Source organism: Phocoena sinus, chromosome 7, assembly GCF_008692025.1.
Source record: "Phocoena sinus isolate mPhoSin1 chromosome 7, mPhoSin1.pri, whole genome shotgun sequence".
Classification (NCBI taxonomy): domain Eukaryota; kingdom Metazoa; phylum Chordata; class Mammalia; order Artiodactyla; family Phocoenidae; genus Phocoena; species Phocoena sinus.
In genome coordinates, this window is record NC_045769.1 from 37,977,242 (window position 1) to 38,001,411 (window position 24,170).

The 24,170-nt window shown below is 36.5% G+C and overlaps 1 protein-coding gene across 4 annotated transcripts in view; it reads left to right on the forward strand.

Moving 5' to 3' along the window:
- The window catches only part of BOLL (boule homolog, RNA binding protein), a 55,842-nt gene extending 32,079 nt beyond the window's left edge, over positions 1–23,763 (forward strand). For 3 of the 4 annotated variants that reach the window (XM_032637508.1, XM_032637510.1, XM_032637509.1), the window contains one exon: positions 22,923–23,763. In XM_032637508.1, the coding sequence (XP_032493399.1) occupies positions 22,923–22,946 (24 nt within the window). In that variant the 3' untranslated portion in view covers positions 22,947–23,763. The remainder of the gene's footprint in view (positions 1–22,922) is intronic. The other variant, XM_032637511.1, reaches the window with a different exon arrangement.
- The last annotated feature ends 407 nt before the right edge of the window (positions 23,764–24,170 follow it).

Below are 24,170 nucleotides of genomic sequence, written 5' to 3' on the forward strand. Positions count from 1 at the left end.
TCGAATCTCCTCACCCCTTCACTGCATTCCTTCACTGCTCTTGCCACTGTACTGCAAACATGGACTAAAGTCATAATTTTGACCTAATACCAAAGCCTAAAGTGTTAGTAAACGTTACTTATAGAGAGCTCATTATAGTATCAAAATCTTCTAAAACAAACTTCTCCTAATGTTAATACTTTCTCCAGATACGCTTCTTTAGAAATAGCTGAAATAGCTATGCCATATTAGATAATCAATTGCAGATTATATATATATTATACACACACACATTATATATATATATAAACACAAATGATTGAAGTTGTACTTCTAAATAATTCCAATAGAGGATAGAGTGGTAGTTGGATAGGAGAAATTTCCAAAGAATATTAATGTTAAACATACTTGATTTAAAGTTTAATCCTTCTAGTTTAAGACTATACACTTTTCTACATTTTCTTAAATCTGTGAGTAGGTAATTCAGAAATTGTACAGAGAAACTGGTATCTTATTCTTTATCATATAAAAATTATACATATGTTGAATATAAATCATAACAGTGGTGTGAATAGACACATTTCTTTGTGCGTATAAGCATAAAACTGGAATCAGAAATCTGCCTCTTGTCTGGAGAAATGCTGCTAAGAGGAACTTTACCCTTTCTATCCTGATACAGATCTTTGCTCTGCTGTGCCACAGGCTAAAGGCTAACAAAACCACTGACTTGATCTATTTGTATTTAATCTGTCTTTTTAAGGCTTATAATAATTCTGGTTTTCACATGGGATACATCCTAGGGAAGATTTTGGTCCTGACAGAGTTAAGATTTTAGGACTAGGGAAGAGTTTAAGAGCTATGAACTGTGGTTAACTAGCTTACTCCAAAGCCCACGTCTCACACAACTGTAATTAGATTTCATCGAATCTGAGCTAGCATGGATTATACAACACACCATTATTTTATGTATCACTATGAAAGAAAAAAAACTTGCCATCAATTGTAAATGTATACTGATTCAGAGTTTTTGAAATATGAAAAGATGTATATCTCAGAATCAATGAACTTTGGCATGTTTTATTTTTATTCATTTATTTATATTTTTTGGCCGTGCTGTGCGTCATGTGGGAACTTAGTTCCCGGACCAGGGATCGAACCCATGACCCCTGCATTGGAAGCACAGAATCTTAACCACTGGACCACCAGGGAAGTCCCTGGCATGTTTTATTTTTAATTTAGATATGCGGGATTGTAGGAAGCTTGAGTTAAGGGGCAGAAAAAACCCCCACAATTCCCCTTTTGTTAGAGATGAGGGGAAACAAAGAAAATTCAATTAAATAAACCTTCAAAATCAAAATGGCAACACAGGGCTTTTGTATAGAGTTTTATATTTCCTATTTTATCTTTCAAGTTGAAGGTTCGATGTATTTTATACTCAAATATTTTTCTTTAGGTGATTTGATGGCACTCAGTAGAAAATGGTGCCCCACTCAGCAACAGAAACTCCAAAACCAATTCTATAGTTTTCTAAAACTATACAATCTTGTAGACATACTTTACTATACAAATTTTGCTGTGTGGAAAATTATCTACTTTTGTTTATAGTGCATTTGTATTATAATATAGAAATATTAATCCACAAATGTTACTAAATCAATAGGAGACGATTGTTTCCTATAATTTATTAAAGTAGACTAATATTAAAATATTGACATTTGAAACATTAACCTTTTTTCTTCCTATGCAAATTTTCCCTGGTGTACCAAAAACCTTGGTGACTTAAAATTATAGAAAAGTTGGGCTTCCCTGATGGCGCAGTGGTTGAGAGTCCGCCTGCCGATGCAGGGGACACGGGTTCGTGTCCCGGTCCGGGAAGATCCCACATGCCGCGGAGCGGCTGGGCCCGTGAGCCATGGCCGCTGAGCCTGCGCCTCCGGAGCCTGTGCTCCGCAACGGGAGAGGCCACAACAGTGACAGGCCTGCGTACAGCAATTGTAGAAATACTCCTTGGAAGAATTTGAGCCTATTGTTTTTATAAAAAAGTGTAAGGTGTAAGTCATTTTTAAAACTCTATTATAATTTTAAGGATGTTAATTGTATGTATCCAGAAGTAGTGATTTCAGACATCAAAACTATCTTAAAGCAACAAATCTAATCAGTAAAATAGAGACCTTATCCAGAGTTCAGAGCACAAGTCTAACTGCTATAAGTGACTGTTTGCCAAAAGCTACTCACTGACAGTAAGCCACAGGCTACTGTATTCTGTCAAATCAAATAATACATTGTAAATCAGACCAATATAGAAACTATTTATTAGGTTAACATGGTATTAATTAGGGTATCATTCCCTAATTCAGCAGTCACATACAGAATTAATTTTAAAGTCAATGAAGCAAAATCACATAATGTCAAAATTATCCCATTGAACTAGACTATAGGAAGGAACAAAAGGAAAATCTTTGTCTATTTGGGCATTTGAAGCTTTTAAGATGAATATCAGATCCCTAGGTAATAAGGGTGTAAGTGGAGAATTGTAAAGTATTTATGTTTCCTTACAGTGTTTTTCCATTTTTGCATTAATTTGTGTCTAATAAATTTATTCTTATGAGAATTAATTGAGATACTGGAAAGTGAGTAAATTATAATTTGAAATTCACCTTTAAGTTAAATGTTCTTTTTATTTAACTCCAATGTATTACTAGCTATTCATGAAAACATTTGATATTAAGGATAATATTTAACCACTTGCCAGGCTATGAGGAATTTCTTCTAATTAAGGCACTGATTGGGCTTGAATGAAAAACACAACTATTGGCCTGTTAGACCTTACTTGTTGGAAAGACAGAATGATTCAAAAGTAAATTGGAAAGGGATTTGACCTACTACCACTGTCTGTTTTTTTAGCTCAGAGACCCATAATGTGCGTTCACCTAAACATTAGCAACTATCTTACCTTACAGAAAAATTCTACTACTGTCTTCTTCCTAACCATTTCCTCATTTCAGTATCATTAACACTTCCTATAAAGCAATTAGAGATTAAAATTCCTTCATATTCAGCAGGTCCTCAGGGTAGAGGAGGACAATTGTGAAGTATTGCATTCTGGAAGGCAGGAATAGGAAAAACCTGTGCTTTGCAGCTCTGAGCATACAAGAGGGTAAAAATTTTCATGGACTGTGCATAGGTCTAACTATAGATAGCCTCAGAGGGGACAGAGAACAGTAAGGAGAGTCAAGGACTCATGAAACCACTTTTTAGAATTGTCATGGATAGATCTCCATTCAGTGATGAATAAACAGAAAAGTACACACTGCATGGGTCTCATGAAAAATTTTTTGCATTGAAGATAAGGATAAATAGCATATATATATATATATATATATATATATATATAATGTATAAGAACATATATAAGAGGAAATTAAATTAATTTTCAAAAATAGATCCCATGTTCCTGGAAATTACAAACTAAAAAACAGGAAAGATAAAATGGTTGCTAGCCAGTGTAAGAAAACACTGTATGAAACTATTAATATGACGGAAAGAATTAAATTTGTCTTTACATCATGCTTGATACCACTGAGAAAAAGTTGTCTGGCCCTCTGAAATACCTACAGTGAAGCTCATTGATAAACCCATCATTCACAAAGAACTTCCCATTAGGATTTTAGTCTGCCCTATTAAATATGGGTGTGCAGTCACATTAGAAGAAAGCCTTCAGAATGAGAGACCAAAACAAACAGATAAAAAAAGAAATTCAGACGAAACATATAATTCAGGGAGCAGAAAAAAATCAAAGAAACTATAATTAATATCCTCTCAGAGATAAGAGAAAATTTATGAGAAGTAGTCCATGCATAGTCATCCCAGAAAACACTTTATTTTTTCTCAAACATCTTAGTCCTGGGCTTCCCTGGTGGCGCAGTGGTTGAGAGTCCGCCTGCCGATGCAGGGGACACGGGTTCGTGCCCCAGGAAGATCCCACATGCCGCGGAGCAGCTAGGCCCGTGAGCCATGGCCACTGAGCCTGCGCGTCTGGAGCCTGTGCTCTGCAAAGGGAGAGGCCACAGCAGTGAGAGGCCCGCATACTGCAAAAAAAAAAAATCTTAGTCCTTTTAATTTTTTTCAGCTTTGTATTCTGAAATAAGTTGAAAAGTCACAGAAATAATAGTTTCTATATACCCTTCACCCTGCTGTTCTTTGACTGGAGGGCACTGGTACAGGAAATGAACAATAATACAATTCTCTTAACTATATACCTTCTTCAGATTTCACTAGTTTTACCACTAATGTGATATCTGAAATAAATTACATGTGAAAGGGTTAGACATTATAGGCAAAAGATTTTAGAAAATAGATTTTTAAAAGACAAAGGTGAAAAATAATAGAGAAAAAGATAAAATCAGAAGATTAATTCAAGAAGTCAAATATTAATTCTGGAAAAAGACATAGAGAAAATGGTTTGGGGGAAATTAGGAAAAAAATTAGTACAAGAAAATTCCCTAGGAAGTTAATGACAGGAGTGTCTAGATTAAAAGGGCCCAGAGGGAGATCATAATGGTGGAGTAGGAGGATGCAGGTAGAGCTCACCTTCCACCACAAACACATCAAAAATATATCTACACGTGGAGCAATTCTCACTGAAAACAAACTGGAAGTCATCTGGCAGAAAGACTCTTATACAACCAAGGTTGTAACAAAGATCCAAGATCCAGATGGAATTGGGTAGGAAGGGAAGAGAAATGATCAGGTCGGGAGGGAACAGGGAAGAGGAGAGGGATTACACAGGCTCCCTCCCTGGGGAGTGAGAGGTTCAATCCACGTTTCAGGTATCCCCAGCCTGGGGGTCTGACACTGAGAAGACAAGTTGCCTTAGCAGGTTTGAAAACCAGAGGGACTGACAGTAGGGCTGTAAGAAACCTAGACTCCACTTGTGAAGATCACACACACTACCGAAACAAGGCAGAGGAAGCAGATAGAAACTGCCTGGGACTCTGGCCAGTTTCCTGCCACCACCCCGGTGTGCACCCGGGCCTGAGACAAACACCAACTCCAGCCCCACTTGTTCTGCAGTACAGCTTCACACTGGCTCATAGCCTTCCATGGCCAAGGGGAGTGCACAGCTCTGGGGGACAGAGCCAGCTCAAACACAGAAAAGCATCTGAATAGGGCAAGGGTGGCCATTTCTGGCACTAGTGGAGGCAGTGGGTCGGGAGTGGTCCAGAACTCTCGCTGGTGCTGGGCCTGCCACAGCCCACACCCCGACCCACACTGGGCACTCCAGCCCCACCTACTCTGTGGTGCAGCTGCATTCCAGGCAAGGGCTACTGCAGCCGAGGGGAGTGCACAGTTTTGGGGAACAGAGCTGGCTCAGACCTGACACAGCATCTAAACAGGGCAAGGGCAGCCATTGCTGGCACCAGCAGAGTCAGCGGATTGGGAGCAGTTTGGAATGCAGACTGCCACCAGGACCACCACAGGCTACACCCCAACCCATGCCAAAAGCCTGCTCCAGCCCCTCTTGTTCCAGCACTGCTCCCTTTTGGGGCAAGGGTGACAGTGCTGGGAGGAGGGAGAACACAATTAGAGGAAAGGGAGCCAGATCTGACTTGACCCTCAGGACTTCTGCTCCAGGAACTTGGGACCTGACCCTTCCTTCAATAGGGTAGTGTTGGCCACTGAGCAGTGGAGAATCCCTGGCTCACACCTAGGTCTGGCTCTAGCTCTGTCCCCTCCATGTCCAGCCCCACCTCTTATCAAGGTGATAGCTGCCAGCATACCCTGGGGAAAGACGTAACTCATGATCACATCAGATCCAGCTTTCCCACCAAAGCCACTGGACATAAACAGACAGTATAGGGACAGTCCCACATAAGGACACCCTTTCAAAACCACAATAGGTAACTGATTGAGCTAATTTCATAGAAATGGAGAAATTTAAGCAGAACGAGGAGAGCAGTTTGTTTCAAATGAAAGAATAAGAGAAAAACCCTGAAAAAACAACTAATGAAACAGAATAAATAATTTACCAGATAAAGAGTTCAAGCGTTAGTAATAAGAATGCTAACTGAATTAGGGAAAAGAATTGATTAACACAGTGACAATTGTAACAAAGAACTAGAAAATATGAAAAAGAATCAATCAGTACAGAAGAATATGATAACTGAAATGAAAAGAAACTAGAGGGACTTAACAGCAGACCAGGTGATGCATATGTGATCTGGAAGGTAGAATAATGGAAACCACCCAATCAGAACAGCAGAAAGAAAAACAAATTTTAAAAATGAAAACAGTTTAAGGAACCTCTAGGACAACATCAAGTGTGAAAACATTCACATTATAGGGAGAAGAGAGAGAGAAAGGGGTTGAAAATATATTTCATGAAATTATGGCTGAAAACTTACCAAACCTAAAGAAGGAAAGAGATATCCAGCTACAGGAACCACAGAGGGTCCCAAACAAGATGAACCCAAACAGACCCACACCAAGACATATCATAAATAAAATGGCAAAATTTAAAGATAATGAGAGGATTCTGAAGGCAGCAAGAGAAAAACAAAGAGTCAGTTCAAGGGAACCCCCATAAGGCTATCAGCTGATTTCTCTGCAGAAATTTTGCAGGCCAGAAGGGAGTGGCGTAATATATTCAAAGTCCTGAAGGGGAAAAACCTGCAACCTAGGACACCCTACCAAGCAAGATTATCGTTTAGAATAAAAGGAGAAATACAGAATTTTTCAGACAAGCAAAAACTAAAAGAATTCAGCAATACTAAACCTACCCTAAAAGAAATGTTAAAGGGTCTTCTCTAAGTGAAAAAGAAAAGGCCACAAAAAGTAAGAATCTATAGGAAAGGAAAAATACCACTAGTAAAGGCAAATACATAGTAAAGACTGTGGAGCAACCACTTAAATAAGCTAGTCCTAAGATTAAAAGATAAAAAGTTGTAAAAACCAACTATAATTACCTTAGACAGTGAAATGATAAACATGTAATGTAAAATATGACATCAAAAACACAAAACATGGAGGAGGGGAGTAAAAAATTTACATGGCTGCTGAGCCTGGGCGTCCGGAGCCTGTGCTCCGCAACGGGAGAGGCCACAACAGTGAGAGGCCCGCGTACCGCAAAAAAATAAAAATAAATTAATTAATTAAAATAAAATAAAATAAAATACCTAGGAATAAACCTAACCAAGGAGGTCAAACACCTATACTCTGAAAACTATAAAGAATTAAATCAACTACAACGAATAATCCTAAAATTTATATGGAACCACATAAGACCCCAAATAGCCAAAGCAATCTTAAGAAAAAAGAACAAAGCTAGAGGTATCACACTCCCTGACTTTATACTACAAAGCTACAGTATTCAAAACAATATGGTACTGGCACAAAAACAGACACATAGACCAATGGAATAGAATAGAGAGCCCAGAAATAAACCTACACACTTATGGTCAATCTATGAAAAAGGAGTCAAGAGCATACAATGGAGAAAAGACACTCTCTTCAATACATGGTGCTGGGAAAACTGAACAGCTACATGTAAATAAAAATTAGAATATTTTCTCATACCACATACAAAAATAAACTCAAAGTGGATTAAATACCTAAATGCAAGACCAGAAACCATAAAACTCCTAGAAAAAAACATAGGCAGAACACTCTTTGACATAAATTGTAGCAATATTTTTTGGGTCTGTCTCCTAAGGCAAAGGAAATAAAAACAAAAATAAACAAATGGGACCTAATTAAACTTAAAATCTTTTGCACAGCAATGGAAACCATCAACAAAATGAAAACACAACCCACTGAATGGGAGAAAATATTTGCAATTGATATGACCAATAAGGGGTTAATATCAAAAATAAATAACTTATACAACTTAATACCAAAAAAACCCCAACAACCCAATTAAAAAATAAGCAGGGACTTCCCTGGTGGTGCAGTGGATAAGAATCCACCTGCGAATGCAGGGCACACGGGTTCGAGCCCTGGTCCGGGAAGATCCCACATGCCACGGAGCAACTAAGCCCGTGTGCCACAACTGCTGAACCAGCGCTCCAGAGCCCGCGCACCACAACTACTGAGCCCGCCTGCTGCAACTACAGAAGCCCACATGCCTACAGCCCGTGATCCGCAACAAGAGAAGCCACCACAATGAGAAGCCCACGCACGGCAACAAAGAGTAGCCCCTGCTCGCCACAACTAGAGAAAGCCCTCGTGCAGCAACGAAGACTCAACACAGCCAAAAATGAATAAATAAATTTATTATTTTTTTAAAATGGGCAGAAGACCTGAATAGACGTTTTTCCAAAAACGAGATACAGATGGCCAATAGGCACATGAAATATGCTCAACATCGCTAATCATCAGAGACATGCAAATGAAAACCACAGTGATATATCAACTCATGCCTGTCAGAAAAGCTATCATCAAAAAGATAACAGGGACTTCCCTAGTGATGCAGTGGTTAAGAATCCACCTGCCAATGCAGGGGACATGGGTTCAATCCCTGGTCCGGGAAGATCTCACATGCCACAGAGCAACTAAGCCTGTGTGCCACAACTACTGAGCCTGTGCTCTTGAGCCTGCAAGCCACAACTACTGAGCCCACATGCCACAACTACTGAAGCCCATGCACTCTAGGGCCCACATACTGCAACTACTGAGCCTGTGTGCTGCAATTACTGATGTCCATGTGCCTAGAGCCCATGCTTCGCAACAAGAGAAGCCACCACAATAAGAAGCCCATGCACTGCATTGAAGAGTAGCCCCCGGTTGCTGCAACTAGAGAAAGCCCACATGCAGCAACAAAGACACAATGCAGCCAAAAAAAAAAAGACAACAAATAAGTGTTGGCAAGGATGTAGAGAAAAGGGAACCCTCATGCACGGCTGGTGGGAACGTAAACTGGTACAGCCACTGTGGAGAACAGCATGTTTTCCAAAAGGAGGTTCCTCAAAAAATAAAAATAAAACTGCCATACAACCCAGCAATTCCACTCTTAGGTATATACCAGAAGAAAATGAAAACACTAATGTGGAAAGATACATGCACCCCACTGTTCATAGTAGCATTATTTACAGTAGCCAATATATGCAAGCAACCTAAGTGTCCATTGACAGATAAATGGTTAAAGAAGATGTGGTGTATTACATATATTTATATTTATTTATTTATTTATTTTTATTTATATATATTTACACACACAACGGAATATTACTCAGCCATAAAAAAGAATGAAATTCTGCCATTTGCAATAACATGGATGGACCTAGAGAGTATTATGCTTAGTGAAATAAGTCACACAAAGACAATTATTGTGTGTTATCACTTATACGTCAAGTCTAAAAAAACAAACATACCAATGGCATTTCTCACAGAAATCGAACAAAAGATTTTACAATTTGTATGGAAGCACAAAAGACCCCGAATAGCCAAAGCAATCTTGAGAAAGAAAAACGGAGCTGGAGGAATCAGGCTCTCTGACTTCAGACTATACTACAAAGCTACAGTAATCAAGACAGAATGGTAATGCCAAAAAAAACCAGAAATATAGATCAATGGAACAGGATAGAAAGCCCAGAAATAAACCCACACACCTATGGTCACCTAATCTATGACAAAGGATGTAAGTATACAATGGAGAAAAGACAGTCTCTTCAATAAATGGTGCTGGGAAAACTGTACAGCTACATGTAAAAGAATGAAATTAGGGACTTCTCTGGTGGTGCAATGGTTAAGAATCCGCCTGCCAATGCAGGGGACACGGGTTCGAGCCCTGGTCCGGGAAGATCCCACATGCCACGGAGCAACTAAGCCTGTGCGCCACAACTACTGAGCCTGCGCTCTAGAGCCTGCAAGCCACAACTACTGAAGCCTGCTCTCCACAACTACTGAAGCCCACATGCCTAGAGCCTGTGCTCTGCAGCAAGAGAAGCCACCGCAATGAGAAGCCCATGCACCACAACGAAGAGTAGCCCCCACTCGCCGCAACAAGAGAAAGCCCACGCACAGCAACGAAGACCCAATGCAGCCAAAAATAAAATTTAAAAAAAAAGAATGAAATTAGAACACTCCCTAACACCGTATACAAAAATAAACTCAAAATGGATTAAAGACCTAAATGAAATGTATGGCCAGACACTATAAAACTCATACAGGAAAACACAGACAGAACATTCTTTGACATAAATCACAGCAAGATCTTTTTTTGTTCCACCTCCTAGAGTAATGAAAATAAAAACAAAAATAAACAAATGGGATCTAATTAAACTTAAAAGCATTTGCGCAGCAAAGGAAACCATAAACAAAACAAAAAGACAGTCCTCAGAATGGGAGAAAATATTTGCAAACAAAGCAACTGACAAGGGATTAACCTCCAAAATATATAAACAGCTCATGCAGCTTAATATCAAAAAAACAAATAACCCAATCATAAAATGAGTGGAAGATCTAGAGACATTTCTCCAAAGACCCAAAAGCACATGAAAAGATGCTTAACATCACAAATTTTTAGAGAAATGCAAATCAAAACTACAGTGAGGTATCACCTCACACTGGTCAGAATGGCCATCATCGAAAAATCTACAAACAATAAATGCTAGAGAGGGTATGGAGAAAAGGGAAGCCTCCTACACTGTTGGTGGGAATGTAAATTGGTACAGCCACTATGGATAACAGTATGGAGGTTCCTTAAAAAAGTAAAAGTAGAACTACCATATGATCCAACAATCCCACTACTGGGCAAATACCCAGAGAAAACCATAATTCAAAAAGAGTCGTGTACCACAATGTTCACTGCAGCACTATTTACAATAGCCAGAACATGGAAGCAACCTAAATGTCCATCAACAGAGGAATGCATAAAGAAGGTGTGGTATATATATACAATGGAATATTACTCAGCAATAAAAAAGAACAAAATAATGCCATTTGCAGCAACCTGGATGGACCTAGAGATTGTCATACTGAGTGAAGTAAGTCAGACACAGAAAGACAAATATATGATATCGCTTATATATGGAATCTAAAAAAACAGGTATAAATGAACTTATTTACAGAACAGAAGTAGAGTCACAGATGTAGAAAACAAACTTATCGTTACCAGGCATTAAGGGCAGGGGGTGGGGGGGGAGAGATAAATTGGGAGATTGGGACTGACATATACACACTACTATATATAAAATAGAAAACTTATAAGAAGCTACTGTATAGCACAGGGAACTCTACTCAATACTCTGTAATGGCTGCATGGGAATAGAATCTAAAAAAAGAGTGGATATATATATATGTATAACTGATTCACTTTGCTGTATACCTGAAACTAACACAACACTGTAAATCACCTATACTCCAATAAAAACAATTTTTAATAAAATTAAAAAACGAATATAACAAAACAGACTCACAGTTATAGAAAACAAACTAGTGGTTACCAGTGGGGAGAGGGAAGAGGGGAGGGGCAAGATGGGAGAAGGGAGGGGCAAGATAGGAGTGGGAGATTAGGAGGTACAAATTACTATGTATAAAATAAGCTACAAGGATATATTGTATAGCACAGGGAATATAGCCAATGTTTTATAATAACTTCAACTTGCATATACTCTATAAAAATACTGAATCACTATGTTACAAACCTAAAACTAATATAATACTGTAAATCAACTATACATCAGTAAAAAAAAAAACAGATTAAAACTAAAAAAACAAAAGGGTCCACCAACTACTTGGCACAATTACTGCAAAAGGAAGATTATGGTGAAATTTCAGGATAGGAGTGCAGTGGCAGGAGAGGAGTAGTTTCTTACCCTTTAACCACTCTTTGACTTTCAAAACTTTTATATATTACTTTAATAAAGATAAAAATTAACTTCAAAAGTGCAAAGAACATCAGATTGAGTGTTTTCAGCCAACATATGTCAGGCAAATGTGAACAACAGTTGGGGAAAAAAAAAAACAGATGACATTAATATAAGAAAGTAAATTTCAAAGTAAAAAGCAGTGGGCTTCCCTGGTGGCACAGTGGTTAAGAATCCACCTGCCAATGCAGGGGACATGGGTTCAAGCCCTGGTCCGGGAATATCCCACATGGCGTGGAGCAACTAAGCCCATGAGCCACAACTACTGAGCCCATGAGCCACAACTATTGAGCCCGTGTGCCACAACTACTGAAGCCCATGCACCTAGAGCCTGTGCTCCACAGCAAGAGAAGCCACCGCAATAAGAAGGCCTCGCACCACAACGAAGAGTAGCCCCCACTCGCCGCAACTAGAGAAAGCCTGTGTGCAGCAACAAAGACCCAATGCAGCCAAAAATAATAATAAAAAAAAACAAAGTTAAAAGCAGTAAACAAGACCAGTTTATTGTGATAAAAGTTTAAATCTATAATGAATAAGTAAGTCTAATAATGTAACATCAAAAATATAAAGCAAATCTGTTAGAAATACTAGAAGAAAGAAACGTAACTGTGATGGAAGACTTTAATATGATGATCATAACTCAGATTTGAATAAATAAGACCTAAAAAATATTATATATGAATAATACATACTGAATTCTGTGCCTTGCAATGAGAAGGCTATTTCTTTTCTAGCACCCATAGAACATTTCTAAAAGTTGATAATATTTTAGTCACAAAGTGAATCTCTATAAATACAGTAAATTGTACTGGCCATATTCTCTAATGAGTGTAACTCATTAACGAGTATATTCAAAGAAGAATATTGTGGAACAGTTATTGAGAGATTTTTGAGAGTTATTAACTCTCAGAGTTATTGAGAGATTGACTCCCTGGCAGGCATCCTTCAGGATCCTTCATTTCACCCTGTTGAAATGGCAACATATGGGTTGAGATAGCCTAGATGAAGGTGCCAAGTGCTCTGTGTCTGGACATGACACACCCCAACTCCTTCTCAAACCACAGCACAAGCTAGTGGGACTGGTTTGGCCCACTATCCACCCTCTAAGTGTTTTTCTCTACTTCTGTAAGTATTACTAACTATCTTAACTGATGATAATACCCTTAGGAGAAAACTGTCTCAAGGTAAAAATCCCAGAACATCTGAGAAGAACAACACTGTAAGTGACCAAAAAAAAAAAAAAACAGCTGAAATTTGCTATTCCTTACACATGTACTATTCCATATATATATATATATATATATATATATATATATATATAAAAGAAGTAATTTTTTAAAATAAATAATAAAACCATCAGCTTTTTTCATCTTTGAATTATCTCGACTTCACAATCATGTTTAAGTTTTTTCCCCTTTTTTTAATCTTATACATTTTTAAAAATAAAGTTTACAGATAACTTTTATATCAAATTTATGTAACCTGGAAATAATTATATATCTCAGTGGTCCACTTTTTTTCTTCATTAAATGTTTATTTTTTATAATGAAATATAATTGATATATAATATTGTATTAGTTCAGGTGACGATGTAATGATTCAATATATGTATATATTGCAAAATGATCACCACAATAAGTCTAGTTAAACATCCAAAACCTCACATAGTTACAATTTTTTTCTTGTGATAAGAACTTGGAAGATCTACTCTCTTAGCAACTTTCAAATATACAATACGGTAATATTAATTATAGTCACCATGCTGTATATCAGTGGTTCACTTAGAAATGTCTTCCATATCTTTTGTATATCTTATTAAAGCAGTAATTTTCTGCTTACTTTTTCATTACCCAGACTTAAGATAGGAGTCTATGAATTTGAGTTTTTCTACACACAACTAAATCAGATAAAATATATATACACCCACAAAAAGACAGTCAACTAATCTTTGACAAAGGAGCAAATACAATACAATGGAGGAAAGTAGTCTTTTCAACAAATGATGCTAGAACAAGTGGATATCCACATGCAAAAAAGTGAATATAAACACAGATGTTACACCCCTCACAAAAATTAACTCAAAATTGATCACAGACCTAAATGTAAAAAAGAATATAAAACTCCTAGAAGACGACATAGGAGAAAATCTAGATGACCTTCGGTTTCACAATGACTTTTTAGGTACAACACCAAAGCCATAATCTGTGAGAGAAATAATTGATACAGGGGCTTTATTAAAATGAAAAACTTATGCTTTGTGAAAGACAGTGTCAAGAGAATGAGAAGACAAGCCACAGACTAAGAGGAAATATTTGTAGAATATTATCCAAAATATACAAAGAATTCTTAAAACTCCACAACAAGAAATTTTAAAACAATTTAAGACAAACCAATTAAAAAATGGGGCAAAGGCCTTAAGAGACACCTCACCAGAGAAGATACACAATTGGCAAAGAAGCATTTGAAGAGATGCTTAATATCATACGTCATTAGGAAATCACAAATTAAAACTGCAATGAGATACCACTACACTACACCCACATTAGAATGGCCAAAATCCACAATACTGACAGCACTAAATGCAAGCAGGGATGTGGAAGAACAGGAACTCTCATTCATTGCTGGCAGAATGCAAAATGGTACAGCCACTTTAGAAGACAGTTCGTCGGTTTCTTACAAAACTAACTATACTCATACAATAGAATCTAGCAACTGCGCTCTCAGGTATTAACCCAAGTGAGCTGAAAACATGTCCACACAAAACCCTGCACAAAGATGTTTATATCAGGCTTATTCATGATTGCCAAAACTTGGAAGTAACCAAGATGCCCTTCAGTAAGTGAATGGAGAAACAGTATATCCAGACAATGGAATATTATTTAGCACTAAGAAGAAATGAGCTTTCAAGCCATGGAAAAACATGGAGGAAACTTAAATGCATATTGCTAAGTAAAACAAATAATAATCTGACAACACTACATACTGTATGTTTCCAATTATATGACATTTTGGAAAAGGCAAAACTGGAAACAGTAAAAAGATCAGTGGTTGCCAGGTGTTGCGGGGAGGGAAAGTTGAACAGGCAGAGCCCAGAGGATTTTTAGGTCAGTGAAACTATTCTATCTGTTAGTATAATGATAGATACATGTCATCATACATTTGTCAAAACCCATAGAATGTGTTAACACCAAGAGTGAACCCTAATGTAAACTATGGACTTTGGGTGATAATGATGGGTTCATCAAATGTAACAAATGCACCATTCTGGTACCAGATGTGAATAGAGGACGTTGTGCATATATGATGGTAGGGAGTCTATTGGAACTCTCTACTTTCTGCCCAATTTTCACTGTGAACCTAAAGCAGCTCTAAAAAAAGTCCATTTTTTAAAAAATTATTAAGGTACCCAGGTTTAAACCCAGAGCCTTTAACTATTGATTTTATATGTTAAGTACTACAGTTAGTTGTGGATGTACCCAGTGTGAAAGAAAACATTGAAATAGTGTCAATAATCGTTTCCCATTAGTCCCTCATAGCTAATAATTATGGCAATCTTTTCTTTATACGCCTGTCTTCTTAGAAAGGTAATATAACCTACTGTATAGCACAGGGAACTCTACTCAATACTCTATAATGACCTATATGGGAATAGAATCTAAAAAAAGAGTGGATATGTGTATATGTATAACTGATTCCTTTGCTGTACAGCAGAAACTAACACAATATTGTAAATCAACTATACTCCAATAAAAATTAATTTTAAAAAAAGGTAGTATAGTGACCACCTAGAGGGGTGAGATAGGGAAGGTGGGAGGGAGGGAGAGGCAAGAAGGAAGAGATATGGGGACATATGTATATGTATAACTGATTCACTTTGTTATAAAGCAGAAACTGACACACCATTGTAAAGCAATTATACTCCAATAAAGATGTTTAAAAAAAAAAAGACGTGGTGCAGCCAAATAAATAAATAAATTTTTTTTTAAAAAAAGGTAATATAATGCCTTATATGTGTATATTACATGTATCTATATATGCAGTATATATTATATATTTATATATAATATTATATAATTGTTGAGAGTTTTTGTTTTTTCCCACATAAATGGCAATTTATATCACCACACTTTACTTTTTATCTTATTAACACATTTTCAATGGTAGTATATCCTAGCTCAATCAAATTCTCTAAAACAATTAGGGAATTATATTTTTAATTAAGTTCAGAAGTTAGTTGCTGCTCTTAAGAAAATATATAGACCTGAATATTGTTGTCCTTGGTTTTCCTGAAATATTAAAATCTAATCTAAGATTGCCTTAAGAGAGTCAAACTGAATATTATGTCACTTTTTTTACTTGAAATGTTAATGATGATAGTATGCAAGATGGGGGTCTATATGTTATTAAGTACCTTTGCAGCAAAAAGTGTGATATACTGATTCTTGATGATATTATAGAATAATCACCATGCCAATCATTTGCATTTAATCTTTGAGTTCAAGGAAAAGAGATACTAAGATTCTGCACTGAGTTTTAAAGTTAATCTGCTCCGAAGATCCCCTCCTAAAGAGTCTGTAGATATGTGTATTACAGTATACCTTGTTTCCCTTATAATCTTATGTATTTTATTTTAGATATTTAAAAACATGATTCTGAGAAGGGGTTCATAGGCCTCAGTAGACTACCAAAGAAGTCCATGGCACAAATATATAAAAACAATTAACTATTTATGAAGACCTCTATTGTACCTATAATAAGTATATAGAAAAGCAAACATTTTTAAAAAATAAAAAGTTAACCTCTGTGTTAGAGTCACTTTATTTCATTTGTAACATAAATTTTAACAGGAGGAATTTCTTTAGCTACATGTTCACCTAATTCTAAGAGAGCTTTTTAGTCTTCCATACTAGTTGAGGTTATTCAACTAGATAAGCAGTGACATAGGAAGTAGGTTGATGAGGAATAATACCAACCAAATATTGCAAATACAGTTTACCACATTAAGTAAACACAACTTTCTACAACAAACATTATAACAAATTAATTTTCTATTAAAAAAACACTAATAGTCTCAACGTTAAAAAGTCAAGGCCTTAAGAAGTATTAAACTTTTTAATATTACAAGAAAGCTCTTTGTGCTTTTGTAAAGACTTTCTGACAGTAAAACATAGAATAACTGTTGTATAGATTTAACTTAAACACTGTGGTATCTAGAGCACTAATATTTATATCCTTTTTTGTTTGTTTATTTATTTGGCTGCGCCGGGTCTTAGTTGCAGCACGCAGGATCTTTTAGTTGAGGGAAGTGGGATCTTTTAGTTGCGACCTGTGGGATCTTTTAGTTGCGGTATGTGGGATCTAGTTCCCTGACCAGGGATTGAACCCGGGCCCCCTCCATTGGGTGTGTGGAGTCTTGGCCACCGGACCACCAGGGAAGTCCCGATACTTAAGTGCTTTAGGTACTTCTTATATACCTAAATATATAACCTAGTTAATTCCTGTTCTTTGTAGTCTCAAAAGCATTAGTATCAATAGCTTCTTAGTTTCTCTTAAGTTTCTATTAAACTTGTAATTTCTGATTTTGACTTTAAATAAGGTGAATCCAATATATTTGAGGGTAGTGATAATTGATTTCCACAATAGAGTAGATACACTCTTAAGGCACCTTATTAATGTTTTCTTTCAAAGATTTTCAGAAGTTCTCAGCCTGAAATTTTTTTTCCAGACTGAATAGTTTAAACCCCAGTGGTCAACAAACTTTCTGTAAAGGGTCCAATAGTAAATATTTTAAGCTCTTTAGGCCACATGGTCTCTAGCTCAACTATTCACTGCAACTGTAGCTTGAAAACAACCACAGATAAGACATAAACAATGACTGTGACCATGTTCCAGTAAAACTTTATTTACAAAAACAGATGATAGGCCAGATTTAGCCTATAGGCTATAGTTTTACAACCCTTGGGTTAACCCACTGTCAGGTTCATGTATCGTCTTAAAGTGTAATGTGAAATGTAGTACAAATGCTTTGATTATATTTCCATTTTTTTTATTGACCTATAGGTGATTTACAATGTTGTGCCAGTCTTTGCTGTGCTGTGCAGCAAAGTGACTCAGTTATACACATATGTACATTCTTTTTTATATTATATAAAATATATCATACATTATATACATATTTATATGTATATAAATATAATGTATATATTTCCATTTTTAATTATTTGTTTTTGATCTATGTTTAACCTAACATGGATTATTTGACCCTTAGCTTCTAGACTGATTTAATTTCACATTGTCCATAAGTTCTTACCAGTCAGAATACTTAGTCAATGTGGGGGAAATGTGAATAAGGATAATTTGAGATATTTGGGGGGTTTAGGGGGGGTTGTTTTTCTGTTTTAGGGGCTTTTTTGGCCACACTGCTTGCAGGATCTCAGTTCCCCGACCAGGAATTTAACCTGGGTCACAGCAGAGAAAGCCCAAAATCCTAACCACTAGGCCACCAGAGAATTCGAGGTATTTGTTAATTAATGTGTAAGGATAGGTACTAATTGGCACAGTATTCTGAGTAAATTTTGTGCTTCGTTTAGAGCGGGAACTCTGTCTCATTGTGTGGCACAATCCAATTACGTATTCCCATTCTTAGTTTTAGCACTCACTTCCCTTGCATTCTGAGTCTGTCATTCCCTCTATTTGAACATTTTTCCTCCTTTTACCCAATCTACTTTCTTTCCTCTTAGCACCCATACTACTTGGATGAGCATTTTACTTTCACGACTGAACTCATCAAACCTTAATACCTTACAGAATTGCTTCCTGAATTTTTGTTTTTTTTTTTTTTTTTTGCCGTACACGGGCCTCTCACTGTTGTGGCCTCTCCCGGTGCGGAGCACAGGCTCCGGACGCGCAGGCTCAGCGGCCATGGCTCACGGGCCCAGCCGCTCCGCGGCATGTGGGATCTTCTCGGACCGGGCACGAACCCGTGTCCCCTGCACCGGCAGGCGGACTCTCAACCACTGCGCCACCAGGGAAGGCCCCTGAATTTTTTTGGATAACATCTTTCCCCACTTTGACACAGGATAATAAGCAATAGGATTTTGTATTCCACACTTCACTAAAAATATTTTAAATTTATCTGTTTTGGAAAGGCATGAAGGAGGAATATAGGGGTATCTTTTTCACTCATGAAATTACTATTCTTTCAGTACTGAGATCTAGTCAAAGCACTTATCTAAGATTTATTGCCAAGATTTGATGATTATTAGCCAAACCACAAGGGTCTTGTCCTAGTGCTTGTCCTCTTAGATTCTCTTTAATACAATACTGTCAACTAACCTGTGCTCAAATTTTATTCATTCTTACATGTGACTCTCCTTGCACTCTGTTTGATCTTTCAGTATCTCTTTCAAAAAATATGTTTTTTCCTTTTTTACCAGCTAATCATGGCATGATTCTCTTTGTCCTCTACATTGTCTTCTCAGGGAGTTTTCCAGTTTTCTTCTGAATTTTAGTAGTGTTTAATAGTGATTCTGACCCTAGTGTTTTGATTCTGTCCCTATTTTAACTCTAAAACAAAAGCACCTGGATGGATGGTCACTACCTCCTCAAACTGAAGATCATGAATACACAATTTCATACATTTTATTTTCAGAATCCTCACCTCTTTTATTTTAGTTTGCCCATCTCCCTTATCCCCTGAAATCAAAACAATACCAGTGACTTTTTCTGACTTCTTTAAGCCACATGGTCTATTTGTACTGTTTTGTGTCCTTTTTCAGATCACTAACTTGCTAAAAATAATATATTCATTTCTCTTTCCACTGCCAAATCCCTTTTCTAAGCTCTATTATGGACTAACCAGATTACTGTATATTTATTTCTTCAAGACTTCTCTATCTTCAGTTCCTATCCTTTAGTCATGCATAAAATCTGAATTTAGTTTTTTAATCTGTACTTTCTTTTCCTCTTATCATTCTCATCAACTCTTATCCACATACTTCCTTGCCAAATTCCTTGCCATTGCATATTCTTCCTTCAATATTCCCATAATTATCGACCTAAATTATTCATATGCAACTGTTTATATTTTTTTTCTTTGAGCTGTAATGAAGTTAGCTCCTGTTCTCTCTAGGCTTATTGAGCTTCAGTCAAGCAATTCCACATACAGAGAACAGTTTAACTTTGCTTCCCTTATGTTTTTCTGAGAGAACCAGGGCATATTGCAAGTAAAAGTTGATTAGGCATGAATAGCTATATATTACCACAGTATCTTTCATTCATTTACCAAATATTTGTCAAGCATCTACCATTTGCTAGCCAGTACTCAAGACACTGAGAATACAGCAGTGAATTATATTAAGTGGTATTAGACAGTATTAAACAGGCCAGAGAAATCCTGGCCCATCTATAGAGTTTAGCAAACCAGACAAGTTTGAACCCCTAGAGTCATGCTGTTCCCAAAACATGGTAACCACTAGCCACATGAGGCTAATTCCAATTTTAAATTAATTAAAATTAAATGAAATTTAAAATTCAGTTCCTCAATTGCAACTAGCCACATTTATTTTGTTTTCAATTGAGGTATAGTTAATTTACAGTATTGTTTTAGTTTCAGGTATACAGCATACTGATTCAATACTTTTGCAGATAATATTGCATTATAGGTTATTACAAGATAATGGGTATAACTCCCTGTGCTGTATAATAAATCCTTGTTGCTTTTCTATTTTATATATAGTAGTTTGTTAATTCCATACCCCCAATTTGTCCCTTCCCCCTTCCCTCACCCCTTTGGTAACCACAAATTTGATTTCTATGTCTGTGAGTCTGTTTCTGTTTTTTATATACATTCATTTGTATTTTTTTTTTTAGATTCCACGTATAAGAGCTATTATATTGTATTTGTCTTTGTCGGACTCACTTCACTAAGCATAATATTCACTAGGTCCATCCATGTTGCTGCAACTGGCAATATTTCCTTCTTTTTTATGGCTGAGTAATACTCCATTGTGTGTGTGTATAATGTGATATATATATATATATATCACATCCTCTTAATCCAATTGTCTATTGATGGGCATTTAGATTATTGTTTGGCTATTGTAAATAGTGCTGCTATGAACATTGGGGTGCATGTATCTTTTCAAATTAGTGTTTTCTTTTTTTTTCTGGATATATACCCAGGAGGGGAATTGCTGGATCATATAGTACTGCTATTTTTAGTTTTTTTAAGGAACCTCCATACTGTTTTCCTTAGTGGTTGCACCAATTACATTCCCACCAACAGTGCAAGAGGGTTCCCCTTTCTCCACATCCTCGCCAACATTTGTTATTTGTAGACTTGATAAAGGCCATTCTGACAGGTGTGAGGCAATACCTCACTGTGTTTTGTTTTTTCTAATGAGAAAGTATTTGATTTTTTAAATTTTATTTATTTTTTTTTGGCTGCGTTGGGTTGTCGCTGCGCGCGGGCTTTCTCTAGTTGTGGCGAGCAGGGGCTACTCTTCCTTGCAGTGCGCAGGTTTCTCATTGCAGCGGTTTCTATTGTTGCAGAGCATGGGCTCTAGGCACACAGGCTTCAGTAGTTGCAGCATGTGGACTCAGCAGTTGTGGCTCGTGGGCAGTAGAGCGCAGGCTCAGTAGTTGTGGCACACAGGCTTAGTTGCTACGTGGCATGTGGGATCTTCTTGGACCAGGGCTCAAAGCCGTGTCCCCTGCATTGGCAGCCAGATTCTTAACCACTGCACCACCAGGGAAGTCCCTCATTGTGGTTTTGATTTGCGTTTCTCTAATAATTAATAATGCTGAGCATCTTTTCATGTACCTATTAGCCATCTGTATGACTTCTTTGGAAAAATGTCTGTTCGAGTCTTCTGCCCATTTTTTGATTAGATTTTCTTTTTTATATTGAGTTGGATGAGCTATTTGTATATTTTGGATATTAACCCCTTATCTGTCACATTGTTTACAAATATTTTTTCCCATCCTGTAGGTTGCCCTTTCGTTTTGTTTATGGTTTCCTTTGCTGTGCAGAAGCCTTTCAGTTTAATTAAGTCCCATTTATTTATTTTTGCTTTTACTTCTTTTGCCTTGGAAGACTGATCCAAGAAAATATTGCTACAATTTATGTCAAAGAGTGTTTCACCTATGTTCTCTTACAGGAGTTTTATGGTTTCATGTCTTACATTTAGATCTTTAAACCATTTTGAGTTTATTTTTGTATATGATATGAGAGAATATTGTAATCTCACTGTTTTACATGTGGCTGTCCAGTTTTCCCAGCACCACTTGTTGACGCCACATTTCAAGTGCTAAATAGCCCCATGTGGCTACTGACTACCATATTTGACAATGTAGATATAGAACGTTTCCATCAACATAGAAATTTCTGTCCGATAGTACTTCTCTAAAGTAATTGGAATATGGAAAATTTTGAGCCTATACAAAATGTAAAAATATGTCATAGGACAACTTGGTTCCCTAAATTAGGAATGGACCTATACTCAAAGTGCCAAAAAGGTGGTAGGGACTAGGTTGTTTCTTTGGCCCAAACTAGCATTAGCACAAAAAAATTCTCAGGATAACACAGATATATGGAATTACTCTGTATTCTATGACATAGGTACCTAAGTGCCTGTTCTACCAATGCCAGCTTGAAGAGTACTTTTGGGGTTTTAGACAACTTTCTAAATAGCCTTCTGCCTATCTCCACTCCTGTTTTTAGAAACATGTTTTTAAAACTCACCTCATAATGTTTTCAAAATAGAAGGAATGTTGTAACTCACTTGTTTCTCTGTTGACCTATTTCTCATTTTTATATATGGAACATTTATACTGTAACACTAGACTAAAGATTGTGTAAAATAGATTGTAAGCTCTCAGAGAGAGAGCAAGCCTTTCCTGAGTGCTGGACCCCTCCTAATCTCTACCCTCTCACTTCTTAACACTCTAATACTATTAGTACCACATGTTCTGCAAGTATTTAGTAAATGTTCGTGGATGTCCTACACTCATCTATTCTATTCTTTTTTTTCCCATTCAGGTTTTCTGATCTATATTTTCTTTCTCTTTACTTAACAGACAGTGTGGAGCATTCATTATTAAGACAACTGGGCAGCTCTAGTCTAGCTCAACTGATTTCTTGTCCTATGATCCTTGTGTGGCCAAGACCCAGCTTCAACGAACCGGCTAGAAGCTGCCCATTGTGAAACTTAGGGTTAGTTAATACCTCGCCATACTTATTTATTCCACTATAAGCTGTCTAAATTTGATGAAATTTGCTTTTTCGGCTGTTCTACAAAATTATTTAGGTGGATGTGGCATGTTGGTTTTTTAATGTGTTGATCTAACTGTAATGACATTTTCTACAACATGTTTTATCCATTCCATAAATAATAACCACATTGGGAATAGTGAGGTATCTTTCATTTTCTCTGCTTTGTGTTATTTCTTTTCCTCTCAATCTTTTAGAAGTTATGTTTCATATTCTTTGATATCTATTTTAATATTTAGGATAAGAGTCATTTCTAATTCTAATAGAATTTTTAGTACTTTCATGCCTTTTATCACATATTTAATCTTAATGAATCAGTTCTACTACTTTGTAATTCTGTCATTTTTCGTCTGTTTTTTTATTTATTTGTTACTGCTACTCCTTATTTAATTTTGCTTTTACCATGGTTTTCAGAATTTGAATAGTACTTATACTCCTTTTTAAATAACATTTCCGAACATTGGAAATACCATCAACATGATCGGTATTCTTGCCTTTTCATGTGATTAATTTGACCATAGTAAATTTTTTCTCTAATATTTGAGATAATGCTCCAGCCTTCCTATAACATAAGCCATTTGGTACCAAATTTTATATAATATGGATCACCTAGTAGAGGTGTTTTGATAAAAGAAGGCTCACCTCTGACATGATCTCATAACATTGACTAATATTTTACTATATTTTGGTGTTCTTTTAATGTTTTAATCTTTTGACCTTTCCTTATGTTTTACCAGTATATTCAGTTATATATGTTATCAGTTCTTAAAAAGACAATTAATTATTTCCATAAAAAGCAAAATTATTTCTTACACCAAAGAAAAACTTTAAATTCTGATTCTAAAGCCAATTCTTATTATAAAATTGGAAAATAGGTGGGGAGGAGAAGCCGTTGTTCAAAAGTTACAGAACAAATCATAAGTGTTTTTATCACTAAAATTTATTTGTAGTATGAAAAGAGCCTTCTTCAATCCATTTGCAGTTCTTTCACTGACCTCCTAATTTTAGGCGAGAAGGGGAAAAGCCATAAATATTGGCATTACCCTAATAAATCT